The sequence below is a fragment of the Cimex lectularius genome, unplaced genomic scaffold (assembly GCF_000648675.2).
Source record: "Cimex lectularius strain Harlan isolate CLEC.00 unplaced genomic scaffold, Clec_2.1 scaffold133, whole genome shotgun sequence".
Taxonomy (NCBI): domain Eukaryota; kingdom Metazoa; phylum Arthropoda; class Insecta; order Hemiptera; family Cimicidae; genus Cimex; species Cimex lectularius.
In genome coordinates this window covers 1,385,681-1,399,886 of record NW_019394230.1, presented here as the reverse complement: position 1 = coordinate 1,399,886, position 14,206 = coordinate 1,385,681, and the positions used below count along the sequence as shown (strand labels likewise).

Genomic DNA, 14,206 nt, shown 5'->3' with positions numbered 1-14,206 from the left:
GAGAGAGAGACAGATTTGAGGGAGAGAAATTGTGAGAGACCGAAAAATATACAGGTTAGGGGAGAAAGAGAGATCTTGAGAGAGAGAAAGAGAATATATATAGATAGGTTTGGTGAGAGAGAGAGAGAGAGAGAGAGAGAGAGAGAGACAGATTTGAAGGAGAGAAATCGTGAGAGAAAGAAAAATATATAGGTTAGGGGAAAAAGAGAGAGAGAGTGATCTGGAGAGAGAGAGAAAGAGAATATATATAGATAGGTTAGGTGAGAGAGAGAGAGAGAGAAAGAGAAGAAAGAGACGAAGAGAGAGAAACAGATTGAGTAAGAGAGAGAGAGAGAGTGTGAGAGGGTGAGAGAGATTTGAGGGATAGAGATCGTGAGAGAAAAGGTAAAGAAGGATAAATAGATTAGAGAAAGAAAAAGAGAGAGATAGAGAGATAGAGAGATAGCTTAGAGATAGAAAGAGAGAGAGATAGATAGATGAGTGAGTAGAGTGAGTAAGAGAGAAAGAGAAAACGATTGCTTCATTAAACGTTTTATCTAACTTAATTAACTAAATCCATATTTGCATAGTGGCCATAATCGACGATATTAATTATTCTAAATAAATATTCTTATTATCTAAGGTAATTTTTTATCTCAACCAAAAACCGTAGATAAAAAGAATAAATAAATAGTTTTACTTAACCATGTCAAGTCTCGTGGAGCTTTTTTCCACTTAACGTTAGCTATGTTGTACATTTTACATTACATATACAATTTATGCAAGCCCTTTTGGTCTTTACAATTTATGTTACGAATAGAATACAAAAAATGTTTTACACATTTTTTATTAAATATTTCACGTTGTAAAATTCTTTCGGTTTATTAATTTATAAGATATTATGTGTTTTTTATATCCATTTACGTTTTCCTGGTCAATCGACGAAATTTCTTCTTTAAATCAATTAATTATTCTTTCAATATAAGGTCTTGGTTGAGATAAAAAGTCAGTGTCACGAGCGGGATTCGAACCCACGACCTTCGGCTTGATACGCCGCTACTCTACCAAGTGAGCTATCGTTACTTCGATGCTTTCGGACACGAGTTGTATTTTTTATGTGTTTGTTTTATATATATATAACACATAATTATGTGTGTGTGTGTCAGATGTTTCAGATATTTTCTTTTGAAAGTACGAAAACTAGAAATCTGTCCTTAATGTAAATACTATTTGAAACATTATTAGACAATTTTATGCTGGTAATCAAGAAAGAGTTGAGTATTTTCTAGTTCTATGAATTGGAATTTCAAATATTTTGTTTTGTCTTATGTTTGATTTCACTAGTTTCGTGGCCCGCTTGACCAATTAAAACCTTCAATTAATTAAGGTTTTTAGTTGAAAAATGGCAAAAAGGAGGGACAATTCAAAAGGTGTGGTTGAGATGGGAAGTTAGTGTCCGAGTGAATCGAGGTCACGATAGCGCAAGTGGTAGAGCAGCGGCGTATCAAGCCGAAGATCGTGGGTTCGAATCCCGCTCGTGACCTGACTTTTTTATCTCAACTAAAAACCTTAAGTTTAATGTTTTAATTTTTCTCTTTTATTTAACAAATAGATTGTTCGGTTGCTTAGTGCGTATAATTTTAAGCAAATATTTATGAATAGAGTGTGTGGGAGAGGGGGTGTGAGAGATGGGTAGAGTTTCTTATGGAATTTTCAAAAAATTGGAAAAATGTTCGAGGAATTGTCATATTTTTTTAATAAATAAGTGAAATTTTAATTTGTTCGTAATACACTATGTATTGTGTGCTTTAGTTAGTTTTGGACCGTAAGGTGAATAATTTTTTTTTTTGCTGCACTAACGAGTGTTAATTTAATTTTTGTCTAACTTGAGAAATTGGAGCAAAGGAGAGGCCCCCACCCCATCATCGGCAAGTTCGTTATTGTTTGAAGTAGAAGTATCCGAATTTCGTGATTGTCAAAGCCGGGTGTGGGACGGGTCCTCGTCCTCAGCGATTAATTAACACGAATATAGGGGCGAGGCTGCGCGGATCCACTCACTTCGCGGCCGTCCGAGTTCAACGCGAAGTTGAAAACAGCCCGCATTATTCATTGTATGCGGGGTGGAAATTTAATCAAATCTCCATTTGTAACCTTCTTTGTTCAAATTCGTGAAAGACAAGGTGACAAATACACATTCTTGAATCAGAAATATACCGTTTTGTAAAATATTTTTAGAGCGGTTTTTCGTGTCCGAGAAAGCTCAGATTACTCCTACTGCTGTCTGGTATAAAGCTGTCCCAAATAAATCTACCAATGTTCCTTGTATCCTTTGCCAAGGATACAGCGGTATTTTTCCTCAGACCCAGCTCTTACAGCATGAGCTGCAGCCATGTCATGTATAGCAGATTGGTGAAGAATTTCGAAAATGAAGATCATTGAAAGTCCGTCCATATCTCATTTACACTCCCAAGCAAATTTTCACTCATAATCTACTATGACAATGTTGCCATCCCTAAATCTGTCTGTTTTCCAGTGGTGTCTACACAGGAGACCAACGGTTTCACCGCTCTCTTGATAAATATTTTGTCCAATCAGCCCCGACTTAAAATCCACCCGATAATAAAGAATTTAAATTTACTCGAGATATTGTTCGAAATTTAATTATATTCCATTCTTTTTTCAGGTGTTCCATGGAGTAGAAAGTGCATTAGACCTGTGATGGCAATAAGCATCCGTTGGACGCTCCTGCTTTCCTTTATTGCTACAGTTTTTCACAATGGCCAAGGTAAGTTGTTTAAGCATTTATTTTCTCCTCATGAGAAGCCTACGAGAACAACATTTTTCAAATAATGGTGAAAGATGAACATCAAGGGAAAAGTACTGTACAAAAATGCCCATTTCAGAGAATTGTATGGTATGGTATGGTGAAGAAGGATACTAGGGGGGGGGGGGTTGCTGTCCCCAGGCACTGCAGCCTTCTGGCTTCTTGTACCTTCCTAGTTCCTTAGTTCAGTGCAATAGACTCAATCCGTCTTCTTAGAAGTATCAGATCATTGACTGTCGCTGCTGCAATTTGATTCCCTAAGTTTTTTCAGTACGTTAGGTTAAATCTCCATTGAGCTGTTGTTTCGCATTCGAAGATGATATGAGTGGTTGTTTCCTCCTCCTCGTTATATAATCTCCAAATGGGATCATCGCTGTGTACACCCATGTTGTGTAGATGTTTTCTCAGATGCCAGTGATCGGTTAGAGTCATACCACTCCTCTGAGTTTGGCCCAATTGCAACAGTGATTTTGCCAGTCTTGGTGAGGGTTGTTTCATCATGAGTTGCCTAGCACCGCTAGAGTTTAACCACTTCTCTTTTTGTTTTGCTTGGATCCATTCTGCGATGGAGGATTCTACATTCCCATTTCAGAGAATAATCCTATTATAAGCAGAAATCTTTGTAGTCCGTGGGTCAGTGCAATGCCGCTATTTGCCTTATGACAATTTTTTTAAATTAACCTAGGTTAAATATACCAAAGATTAAAGGTGAACCCACAACCAATTGTACCAATCTTGATTAAGATATGATAATCTTGTAACTCTGCCCTTTTACATGTGTAATCTCGTCCGTGTAGTTTTGCTATTTGCCTTTAGACAAATGTTTTTAAAACGTTTTTTCTCAACAAATTAAACTAACCTTGATTGGGGACCGACAAAATGTTAGCTAGCACCTCTGCCCTTTCTTGCAATATTGGGTCAGTCTAGTTTCGCTGTTTTCCTTTTCACAAATGTTTTTAATGCGAATGTAAATTCACCTTTCTAGTAAAAAGTCAACAATCAATTCGCGATAACTGAACTAATATTGATTAGTGATTGACAAACTGTGAGCTTGTAACTCTTCGTCTTTTTATGCAATGGATACCAAAGTGAACCCGCTGATACCTCCGCCAACGCGACGTTCCAATTAGCAGCTGATTAACGTCGCGTTGGCGGAGGTATCAGCGGGTTCACATTGGCAATTCATGTCGAGAGACGTGGTTGTAGAAGTCCTTCAACCTGATGATGAGCTAAAAGGCTACTACTTACTGTGAGTAGGAACTATCTTTTTAAAAAGGATTGAACACCACACTCACTCCATCATTTATCATTTCTATGGATACCATGTACAGGAGGAGTTCCCTCCTGAGCACTGCAGCTGTACAGCTTATTGCACTTTATCCCTGGCTCCATTTTTTGGGGGCTCGCAACAGTGAATTAGAGCCACCGGTGTGCCGGTGTTCTTCTACCGAAGAAACTCATTTTTTTGAAGGGGGCTGGGACCAAATTCAGGGTCGTTGAGATCTGATTTGCGGCCACCGGTCCCCTTAGGCGTCAAAAAAAGTCCAGAGGGGACGGTGGGGATCGAACCCGCGACCACGGGATCTACTAGCCGAGAGTCTGACGCCTTAACCACTCGGGTACCGCGGCCCCCCAACTCTTCGTCTTACACGAGTAATCAGTCGGTCAGTATCGTTTCCCTATTTGCCTTTTCACCGATATTTTTACAATTAATGCAGTTAAATATTTTATTCAAAGGTAAACAATCAGTTCTCAGCTGTTTGAACTAATCTTGATATCTAAATCGGCCCTTTCTTACGTAATTAATTTGTCAAATCGTATAGTTTCGCTAGTTGCCGAATAGTGTTTTTAAATCCACTAGTTTTCCTGGTCCACTTGACCAATTAATATCTTTCAATTAATTAAGGTTTTTAGTTGAGATTTAAAAAAAAATGTCAAAAGTAGGGAAAATTCAAAAGGTGGGGTTGAGATGGGAAATTAGTGTCCGAGTGGATGGAAGTCACGATAGTTCAAGTGGTAGAGCAGCGGCGTATCGAGCCGAAGATCGTGGGTTCGAATCCCGCTCGTGACCCTCGACTTTTTTATCTCAACTAAAAACCTTAATTAATGTTTTTAAAGTTTATGTTGGCAAAAACTCAACTCGTTACCTTCAATAATTCTGAACGCAGTTGAATAAGGCGTGATTAGAGCTTGTGAAACTGTGAGCTTATAACTCTGCTCTTTTTTACATGAATGTTCTGTGACTCCGTATATTCCGTCATTTGGCCGATGCTTTTGTAATTAACGTAGATTAAACATCGTGGTGGGCAATAAATTTTCAAACAATAGAACCAGCCTTGATTAAGATTTTAAAAACAGCGAGTTATTTTCATGAATAATATGTTCAGTCTGTACAGTCTCGCTCGTTTGTTGACAAATGCTTTTAATTAGTAGAGAATAAATGTTCCAACAAGTTCCGAACTCAAAAATGGCTCAAACTATCGATATAAATCGATTAATTGTTTTACATGTTGTTCTTTTTTAGAGTGACTTGATGGTTATGGTGGTGCATGGTAGTTGGTTGGGGATGAAACAATGCCCCAATAACCGGGCTCGGAATTAAACCGGTTCACAATTTATATTACGAATTGTCCGGACTTCCAATTGATGGTGAGAGTCGATTTTCGAAAGTGGTAGGCCGGGAGGTGCAGGGGTTGATAAGCGATTACAAGGGGGTGGCCCTCCGCTGGCAAAACTGACGCGTGCACTTTGATAAATTGCCCTTTGGACCAACTGTCGCCCATTATAATCAATGTTGGTTTAACCACCCTCTGGGAACTTTTGCCCTACTCCTCTTTAAATTTGTACACAAATCATGTCCCACAAACTTCGGGCAAAACTATTATAATCGTTATAAACGTACGACGGGAGATGCAAAAAGATGGGCTATTTATTTTTATCTGATGGGGGATTTTCCCCCCTCGGTTATACTTTCTGGTCACGCGAGATTTTTTGGGATAAATTTTGAATAACGCCATTTCCGCGGTTGCAAGGGGGAGGGATGGTGATGTAAATTGACTCGTAAAAGTATACCAGGCACCTCGGCCATCCGTGACCCCAATTTCACTTAAATTACTCTTAAACCTTAAATGCAATATCTTACAACAACAAATTCATAAATACCTACTATTAGTAGTAAACCGTGTAGTTAGATTAGTCATCACTGATCAATTAAATATGATAATAAACCCAATCAAGTTTTTTTGATCAACGTTCCCACTCATCCCTGAACAAAGAAATGCAAAACATAAAATATCCAACAATCACTCTGTTCTTCTACTGTATACAGCCAAACAATAACATTATAAATAGACAGTTATTTAAAGTTATGTGTATTTTTAAGTACAATAATTTCAGAAGACAATCGGCCCGTTGTGTTGTTCCAACTTCTAACCTAAAATTAGAATTATCTAATTTCGTCTTTTCTTTTTTATAAAATATTTTTTCCGACGAAACCAAAGAAAAATCACAAATCTTTAAAATGAATCGATAAGTGTACAGCGTAAACCGATAATATCTCATGTAGTAGACCAACAATAAAAACAATAATGATAAAGTAACCGGATAAAAATTTCAATATCTGCCGAAAATATTATATTGTATAACATTAACAACTTTGACTCAATCGTGTGGATATAATATACACATATCTATGTAAATAATAATGATGTAGGCTGAATAACAATACATCTGGTTGTTCAACGATGAAAACCTTGGCAATTGTTTACATTGTGTATATTTTCCTTAACTGAGACGTGTCTTTCACTGTTTGCAGTAGTTTTCGATAATCTCAAGATGGCCTTGGGTGTCAGAGATTGTTTTGATAAGATTCTGGATAAAATGACGCGGAATTATGATGATATTGTGATGTATAGGAAAGTTAGCAGTGTAAAAGGTGTACAAGATTGGACCAAGAATGCTCCCTTGTGAGACGCTGTCTTCTACTGCTTATATATTTTCACATTCGTTGTCACACGTCACAAGTAAACTAAAGGAAATCAATCCTACGTGCAGGATTTAGAAAGTAAAGGGTTTATTCTAGTCTTGGATAGGGATAGGGATAAAAGAGGTGACGACAAAGTTTTCTGCACCTCGTCATAAATAGATCTATTGTGCTATCCTGTTTTTTTTTAACTCACAAGCCAGCTTCAGATTGTTCGTCATCCTAGTCAACCTTTCTAGCCTTGCCAGCGGCTCCTTGATGGATCTTGCTTGCGGCTTTTACTCTTCTAGTTGCGAGAATCTAGACATTGTCTGTCACAAAAGCTTAAAACGTGTTCTGCGGTCTCCTATTCTTTTTGGCAGTATCTGCACAGTGTTTCTTCTGCTTTACTCCTATATGGTTCATCCTTCTCGGGCGGCAGTGTCCGTCAGTAGTGTTGGTTCTGTTACGGTTTTCTTCCAGTAATTCTTCTGTAAGTCTAGCGGATGGCCCTTCTATGAATCTCTCGTTCTCCGTGACTGGAATGTTGTTTGTTTTGGACGCCGTTCCAAAAATCACGTCAATGGCAAAACTGAACTGGCGTGCCGGGCTGCGCCGAATATTCGACTGGTCCAAACTCCATCGCGCCACTCCAAACATCTACGGCTCGCCGACGGCATGGCGCGTTCGTGAATGGGAAAACCTGGCGTGAACGGTGGAATATTGGAGCGCTGGTTTAGTCGTGAATGGGAAAACACGCGTTTTTTTTTGGCGCAGTCTCCGTTTTTCTGTCACTGAGCTAACATCTCCGTTGTACATTCTCAAAAAGTCAAAAATGTTTATTCGTTATTGGCAATGACATCCAATCGAGATTTTATTGTTGAGGCGATTGAATTGTATGAAAGTTTACCATGTTTATGGAAAGTGGTAGACAATGATTACCTCGATAGAAATAAAAGAAATTCGGTCCTCAACCACCAGTTGGTTGACATTTTCAAAACAAAGGATACAAATGGAACGAGAGATGCGGTATTGATAACCCCTAAGCGCAGAGCAGAAATCGTAGTAGAGAACTTAAGTGAACTTAGAGAACGTAATGTGGCTGCCAACCTTTCGTGTGGAGTGATGATTTCTCTCATGGCTGTCTTTTGTTTTCTAATCAAGGGGGTATGGTATGGTATGGTATGGTGGAAGGGATGCCGGGAAGCGGGGCTTGTGTTCCCCAGGCACTGCAGCCTTCTGCCTTATTGTACCTTCCCAGTTCCCTAGTTTAGTCAATAGACTCAATCCTTCTTCTCAGAAGTATCAGGTCATTGACTGTTATTGCTGCAATTTGGTTCCCTGAGTCTTTTTCGTACGTTAGGGTAAATCTCCATTGAGCTGTTGTTTCGCATTCGAAGATGATATGAGTGGTTGTTTCCTCCTCCTCATTATATAATCTCCAAATGGGATCATCGCTGTGTACACCCATGTTGTGTAGATGTTTTCTCAGATGCCAGTGATCGGTTAGAGTTATACCACTCCTCTGAGTTTGGCCCAATTGCAGCAGTGATTTTGCCAGTCTTGGTGAGGGTTGTTTCATCATGAGTTGCCTAGCACCGCTAGAGTTTAACCACTTCTCTTTTTGTTTTGCTTGGATCCATTCTGCGATGGAGGATTCTATGTTTGTTTTTGTTATCCCAAGGATAGGTTCGGGGCCTATGTATGGTCTTGCAGATCCTCTTCTGGCCAGTTTGTCCGCCTCTTCGTTACCCAGAATTCCCCTGTGCCCTGGCACCCAAGATATCATCAGGTTGTTGTGTTCTCCCAGGTTTTGGAGATTTTGGATACATTCACTGACTAGTTTTGATGTAATTCTTTTACATGCCAGTGCTTTAATAGCTGCTTGACTGTCTGATCTTATGAGGATTTTTTTGTCAGTGTAACCTCTTTTGAGATTTTCCAGGACACAAGCATTGATGGCATGTATTTCTGCTTGAAAGACCGAAGTATACTTCCCTAATGAGTTTGATTGCTCATATTTTGGGCTTGTACAGAAAACGCCTGATCCGGTTCCTTCGTTTGTTTTGGAGCCATCCGTATACCATGTCATTGTATCTGGTGCTTTCCTGTGTTCTTCCTCTCCTTTATAGTCTGTTGAGACTTTATAGGAAGCTGTGAAGATTGTTTCCGGGATCATAATCAAGGGGGTAACAAACTGGTGTAAATATAAATAAGACGTTTCATCCATCCTTAAATAGTTCCTCCAATCTGCGGGTTCAAAGGAAAGATCTTTCATCAAATCGATGTGGGTATTAAGGGTTCTGTTAAGGAGCAAATTCTTACACCATTTCTTCTTCGGTTTATTACTTTTTATATATAAACATATAGCAGCGTAGCACTCATCCATTTTGATGAAGTAATTCACTAGATGACAATCAGAGCGACTAGCTGTGGATCGGTCGTGAATGCCTCCTCAAATTTCAGGCACTCCAAATGGAACTATACGCGACTCGGGGAGGTTCCATTTGGGGCGATCGTGAATGGCCACCTTTAAGAATCCATTTTTCGTTGTTTCCTTTTTGGTGGCAAGGTGCTCAGCCACAATAAGTTCCGGGACCTAGAATTCATATTGGATCCTTTTTTGGGCAACGTGTTCACTTTCTCATTGCCTCTTTCCCGAATGCCCAGGGATTCATGCCAGGTCATACGTGTTAGTGATTTTTTCTAGAGATTCCATACAATTCAATACTGTTTTTATCTATACCTCGTATGAGTGTCAGAGTAGTCTTGTCTCATTTTGTTGTTTTCCTCTTGATTATAAATTTCGACTATGTACTACTAATACATGGTCTAATATTTCCTTTAAAAGTTCGATATACCAGCTAAACTGTGACATACATATTTTCCGAGTTCAACACGGTTCGCAGCCAATACAAAGAGGCTTAAACTATTTATTCTCGGTTAAAAAAAAACCTTTAAATTTTAAAACAGGATCCTAATATCTATACAGGACGCGTAACAAGGACGTTGTGTACTAAATTGCCGTCTAAAAGACACGGTGAAAGCTGTGGAAGGCCTTAATGGCCCTTCCGGTAATGAGGAAGCTGACATTTTATACAGGGTTTAAGCCAACAAATGACTAAGACACACAGCTCAAATTTATTTCCTACGGAATACAACAACAGCACATGTGCGAGTATCGATTATTCATATTTTTAAAGGGAATTTTTCCTAGATATCTGTTAAAAATAGTCACATATCCGTAATATTAGGGCAATTATACCACTCTAGCCAACAGAAACATTTACATAAACTCACATTAGCAAATCTACGCTTACTTAGGTTTTATAAAACATTGTGGTTGTTCTGTTCCTGACAGTGATAGACAGGTAGATTATGATAAAATAGTTAATGAACATAAGTAGGAAGACACAGAGAAAATGGCGGAAAGAGATAGAAAGAAAGAAGAAAAAAGTATTAGAAGGTGTGAGAGGGGTGAGAGAGAGAGAGAGAGAGAGAGAGAGAGAGAGAGTGAGTGAGCAGGGGGGAGCTAACATAGAGAGATAGGAAGATAGATATCAAGAAGAGTACGGGGGAAACAAGTAGTCAAATAAAGATAGATAGGATAGATAATAAAATGTAAATATACAGTGTACATATACATGCATACAATACATATACATGTATACAATATACATGTATATANGAAGATAGAAGATAGAAGACTAATATTCAATGATAAATTTTATACAATTTCTGGAAAGAGAGAGGGACAAGACCGGGAAACTAAGATATATATCTCAATTAATTGATTTATTAAGATGTACATTTGTAAATTTTTTTATATTTTTTATTATTACATTTATTTGGTATTTACAACTACAAGTGATGTATTAAGTAAATATGTTCGTATATGTTGAATTATCATTTGAGGCTCTTGTAGGAGATAACCTGCCCAGTGGTAACACTCTTTTGTAAATTGATGTGTAGAAACCATACAAAAAGATGAAGAGTCAGCTGTTTTTAGAAATATAGGGGGTTAAATAAATTACAATAAAAGCTCAAGAGGGAAATAGATAGTTTGAGAAAGATGGAACGGGAGTTAAAGAGACATTTAGGTAGGGAGAGAGGAAGATTATAGACATGATTAAATTGGGAGGGAGATAAATCTTTCGATGTATACATACGTAGATATAAGGGATATTCACGATATTTTGTGTTAACCCTGTTAACTCTGTTAAGTCCTGTTAGATCGAGAAAAATGATGACGTAGACTTGTAAGAATCGGCTAGTTAACATTGCTCGAAACAAGCCAGCGCCAATGTTATATGTAAGGTCGAAAATGTAGTCACATTGGTATCCATTAGGGCGTTCATGGCAACATGGCAGCCATGAATTTAACAGCTGTTTTGTTTACATGTATTTTTTTCTTAAATACTCATTAATTATACAATGCCAATATATTTCTTTTGTTAATTTCTGACCTGTTCTTATACTTTCATTCATAACAGATACATCCCCTGTCCTGTAAAGTTGTAGGCTGTTAGACCTTAGTTATACATGTCGGCGCGAATTGAAGGTGTCATTTGTTAGTAGTTTTCGAGTGCATAGATGTATTTTGAATGAAAGAGTTGATTAATTTTCTTTTTTTATTAACTTATGGCATCTTACAATGTAATACAAAAGAAGACCAAAACAAACAACAACAACACTTCAATGACTTATAGCTTTATATTTGGTTCTACCAAGCGCAGCAATTTTTTTTAACATGCTAAGAAAAGAAGGGGGTTCACGATCTTACTGGACATTTCTCTAACACTAGTTAACATCTTAAAAACATCGTGAATATCCCTGTAATATAAATGTAGAAAGATTGGGAGAATGAATGAGGAGGGTGTGACATAGTTAAAACAGCGAGATAGTGAGTGTGTAATATGACAAACATGAATGTTTATAAATGAATTGTATTTATATCTTGGTTTTGAACAGTGGTATTGGGCTATTGTGCAATTACAACTGCTGACAAATTGTGTACGGTTTCGACCTGAAATGATGACAAACAAAAATGAGGTGAGAGTTTAATTTGGAACTGCCACTGACTGGCTTTTCTTGTTTGGTGGACCGGAGTTTAGATTAAAGCCGGCGTCGGTTTTGCCCACCAGTCGATTTGTCGAGTTTAATTACCAAAAGTGGATCAGGAGCGGTGTTTGGTGTCGGGACGGCGGGGAGGGTTGGCCAAAAAAGTCGGTGGGATCGGTGGGTGAGCTTTTCCCTCGTTGGTGGGAGTACAATTAACCTCGGGCTGGAACTGAAATATTTACCCGATTAAAATTAATACCCTTCTCTTAGCAGTCTAGTCGCGTTTCCCTTGATAAATTACCTCCTGCGAATTTGTCACGTCATACATTTATTTTTCAGAGCCCGCCGCGCCCTGGGCCCACATAAGGAATTCCTGTTTTATTTACATAAATGGATTTCTTCTTTTCCATATCTCGGAGGGGCGCTGCAAATAATTTATATTTAAACTTCTTCACAGCAAATAAACCTGTACAATTAAACAATAAGAACTTTTCCACGCAATTTTGTAGGCAAATAATGAAAATACTCCTCTGTCTTTTCTGGCTAAGGTTCAAACTCTTTTTCTTTTTTGTGCGCTATAAATTCTTCAAATCTTATATCCTACGATATACATACATCTCTTGCAACAATTCCAATATATCCCGATACAACGTCCTCATTGCAGGAACTGTTTGAGCGTAGGTTTCCTATCTAAACCAAACACATTTTTTGGTGCATTTCCATTTTTACGAGAAACACTGAGATTTTTATGCTTCCGCCGAAAGGGACTGTTGAGTGAAGGTTATGTCCACTTCATGTACTGAAACTATATACTTTTCAGCTAACTTTCTTACATCTCATTTACCTATTCTTGTAGTTTTAACAAACGCCTCAAAGGTGTAAATTCATGTGGAGATATTCTATCAATCCATGTCCACGTAATTTGCTACAATAAAAATAAACACATCTACTAATTTTGAATTACATAATCCGGGAATTATATACACAGGAGCCATACTTGTTCTGCTTTCATACGCTGTTCCTGCATAGCGGAAAGCATTACATCGTGGGGTAAGTGTGAAGCTAGCTGCTGACAAGGGTCCAGAGGCAAGTTCTGCTGCATGTGTTGAATGGGTTTCGAACCATCTCTTTCGATGCGGCATGCTCACTCTTGGAATACCCCCACCCATGGAACTTACTCTTCGAAAATCTGCCGAATACTGCGAATTATGGAAAAAAGAGACATTACATTTGCTTAGCTATCCTAAGAACATACCTATACCAATAGCTAAACGGCACCATCTGGGAAAATACATCAGCTTGAATTAACAAACCACAGTATCATCACCAATTCAGATTATAAGGTCGCCAAGGTGGAAAAGTAGGAATTCCTTCATAGATTATAGTCACAATGATGGGTAGAGGCACCCCATCTACCGGCACCGTTGCACACTGCAAGGTTGGTGCTCAAACAACCAGGCTGAGATTCCACAGATTTACAATTCGTTGAACTGGCTGCAATCGTGTAACGTTCCAGGCAATGCAGTAATAGTGATAGTCAACTCTAAAGACAATCGAAAAACTTAAAAAACCACACGAGGACAAATGAAGTAACAGATTCCTGCTTTCCCAGCTGGCAAATATGGGAGGGAAGATATCCATCACGTGGATACAAGCCAATGTTTACCATTGAGGGAATGAAGAGCATGCAGAAGCAAAAGGTGCTGCACTAGACGAAAGTCTTCAATCGACCATGTCCCCGCAACTTATATCCAGGCGGCGTAAATCGGAAAATGGAAGAAAAGTTGAAAGAAATGTGGGTCACATCTATTGTATCCCAGAAAAAAAGCTCATTCCAACCAACTCGTCACACCGAAAAACTCAAATTTGCACTACTTGCAAGACAACGCTAGTTTTCAGCAGTCATGGGAAAAATTCGGCTTGCTTGAAGAGATTTAATTTCATTGAGGACGACGCAAGTCACTTTCCGATGAACGTCCACCAAACCTGGGAACCAGTATCATCCTAGACTGCCTAATTTTTGAGCTGCGTGATCTTCTTAGGAACATAGTCACGAAGGGAGAAAGTTGGCTGCCAATTTTGGAAAATCTACCCAAGAACCCTGATTTCTTCAAATTAATAAAGAAGAGTGACTTTGTTAAATTGTGATACTGTTTTGTGCTTGGTTGAAAACGTTATTTTTTTATCGATTTATATAAACTACATTGCTGGTTGATTATTTATAAACATGTAAAATATTTATTATTGCTAAATCTGTATACGTATTTGTAGCACGCAATCATATTTGGAAGCGGGTACATCATTTAATTAAAAAAACTTCCGATTGATAGCAATAGTCTCTGGTTGACCCCTACTCAGAATAAGGGTTGAATTGAATACGG

The 14,206-nt window shown here is 38.4% G+C and overlaps 1 protein-coding gene across 2 annotated transcripts in view; it reads left to right on the top strand.

Moving 5' to 3' along the window:
* Positions 1-2,668: 2,668 nt before the first annotated feature.
* Positions 2,669-14,206, top strand: part of LOC106663540 (roundabout homolog 2-like) — a 187,611-nt gene continuing 176,073 nt past the window's right edge. For both annotated transcript variants that reach the window (XM_024230387.1, XM_024230386.1), the window contains exon 1: positions 2,669-2,764. In XM_024230387.1, the coding sequence (XP_024086155.1) occupies positions 2,698-2,764 (67 nt within the window). In that variant the 5' untranslated portion in view covers positions 2,669-2,697. The remainder of the gene's footprint in view (positions 2,765-14,206) is intronic.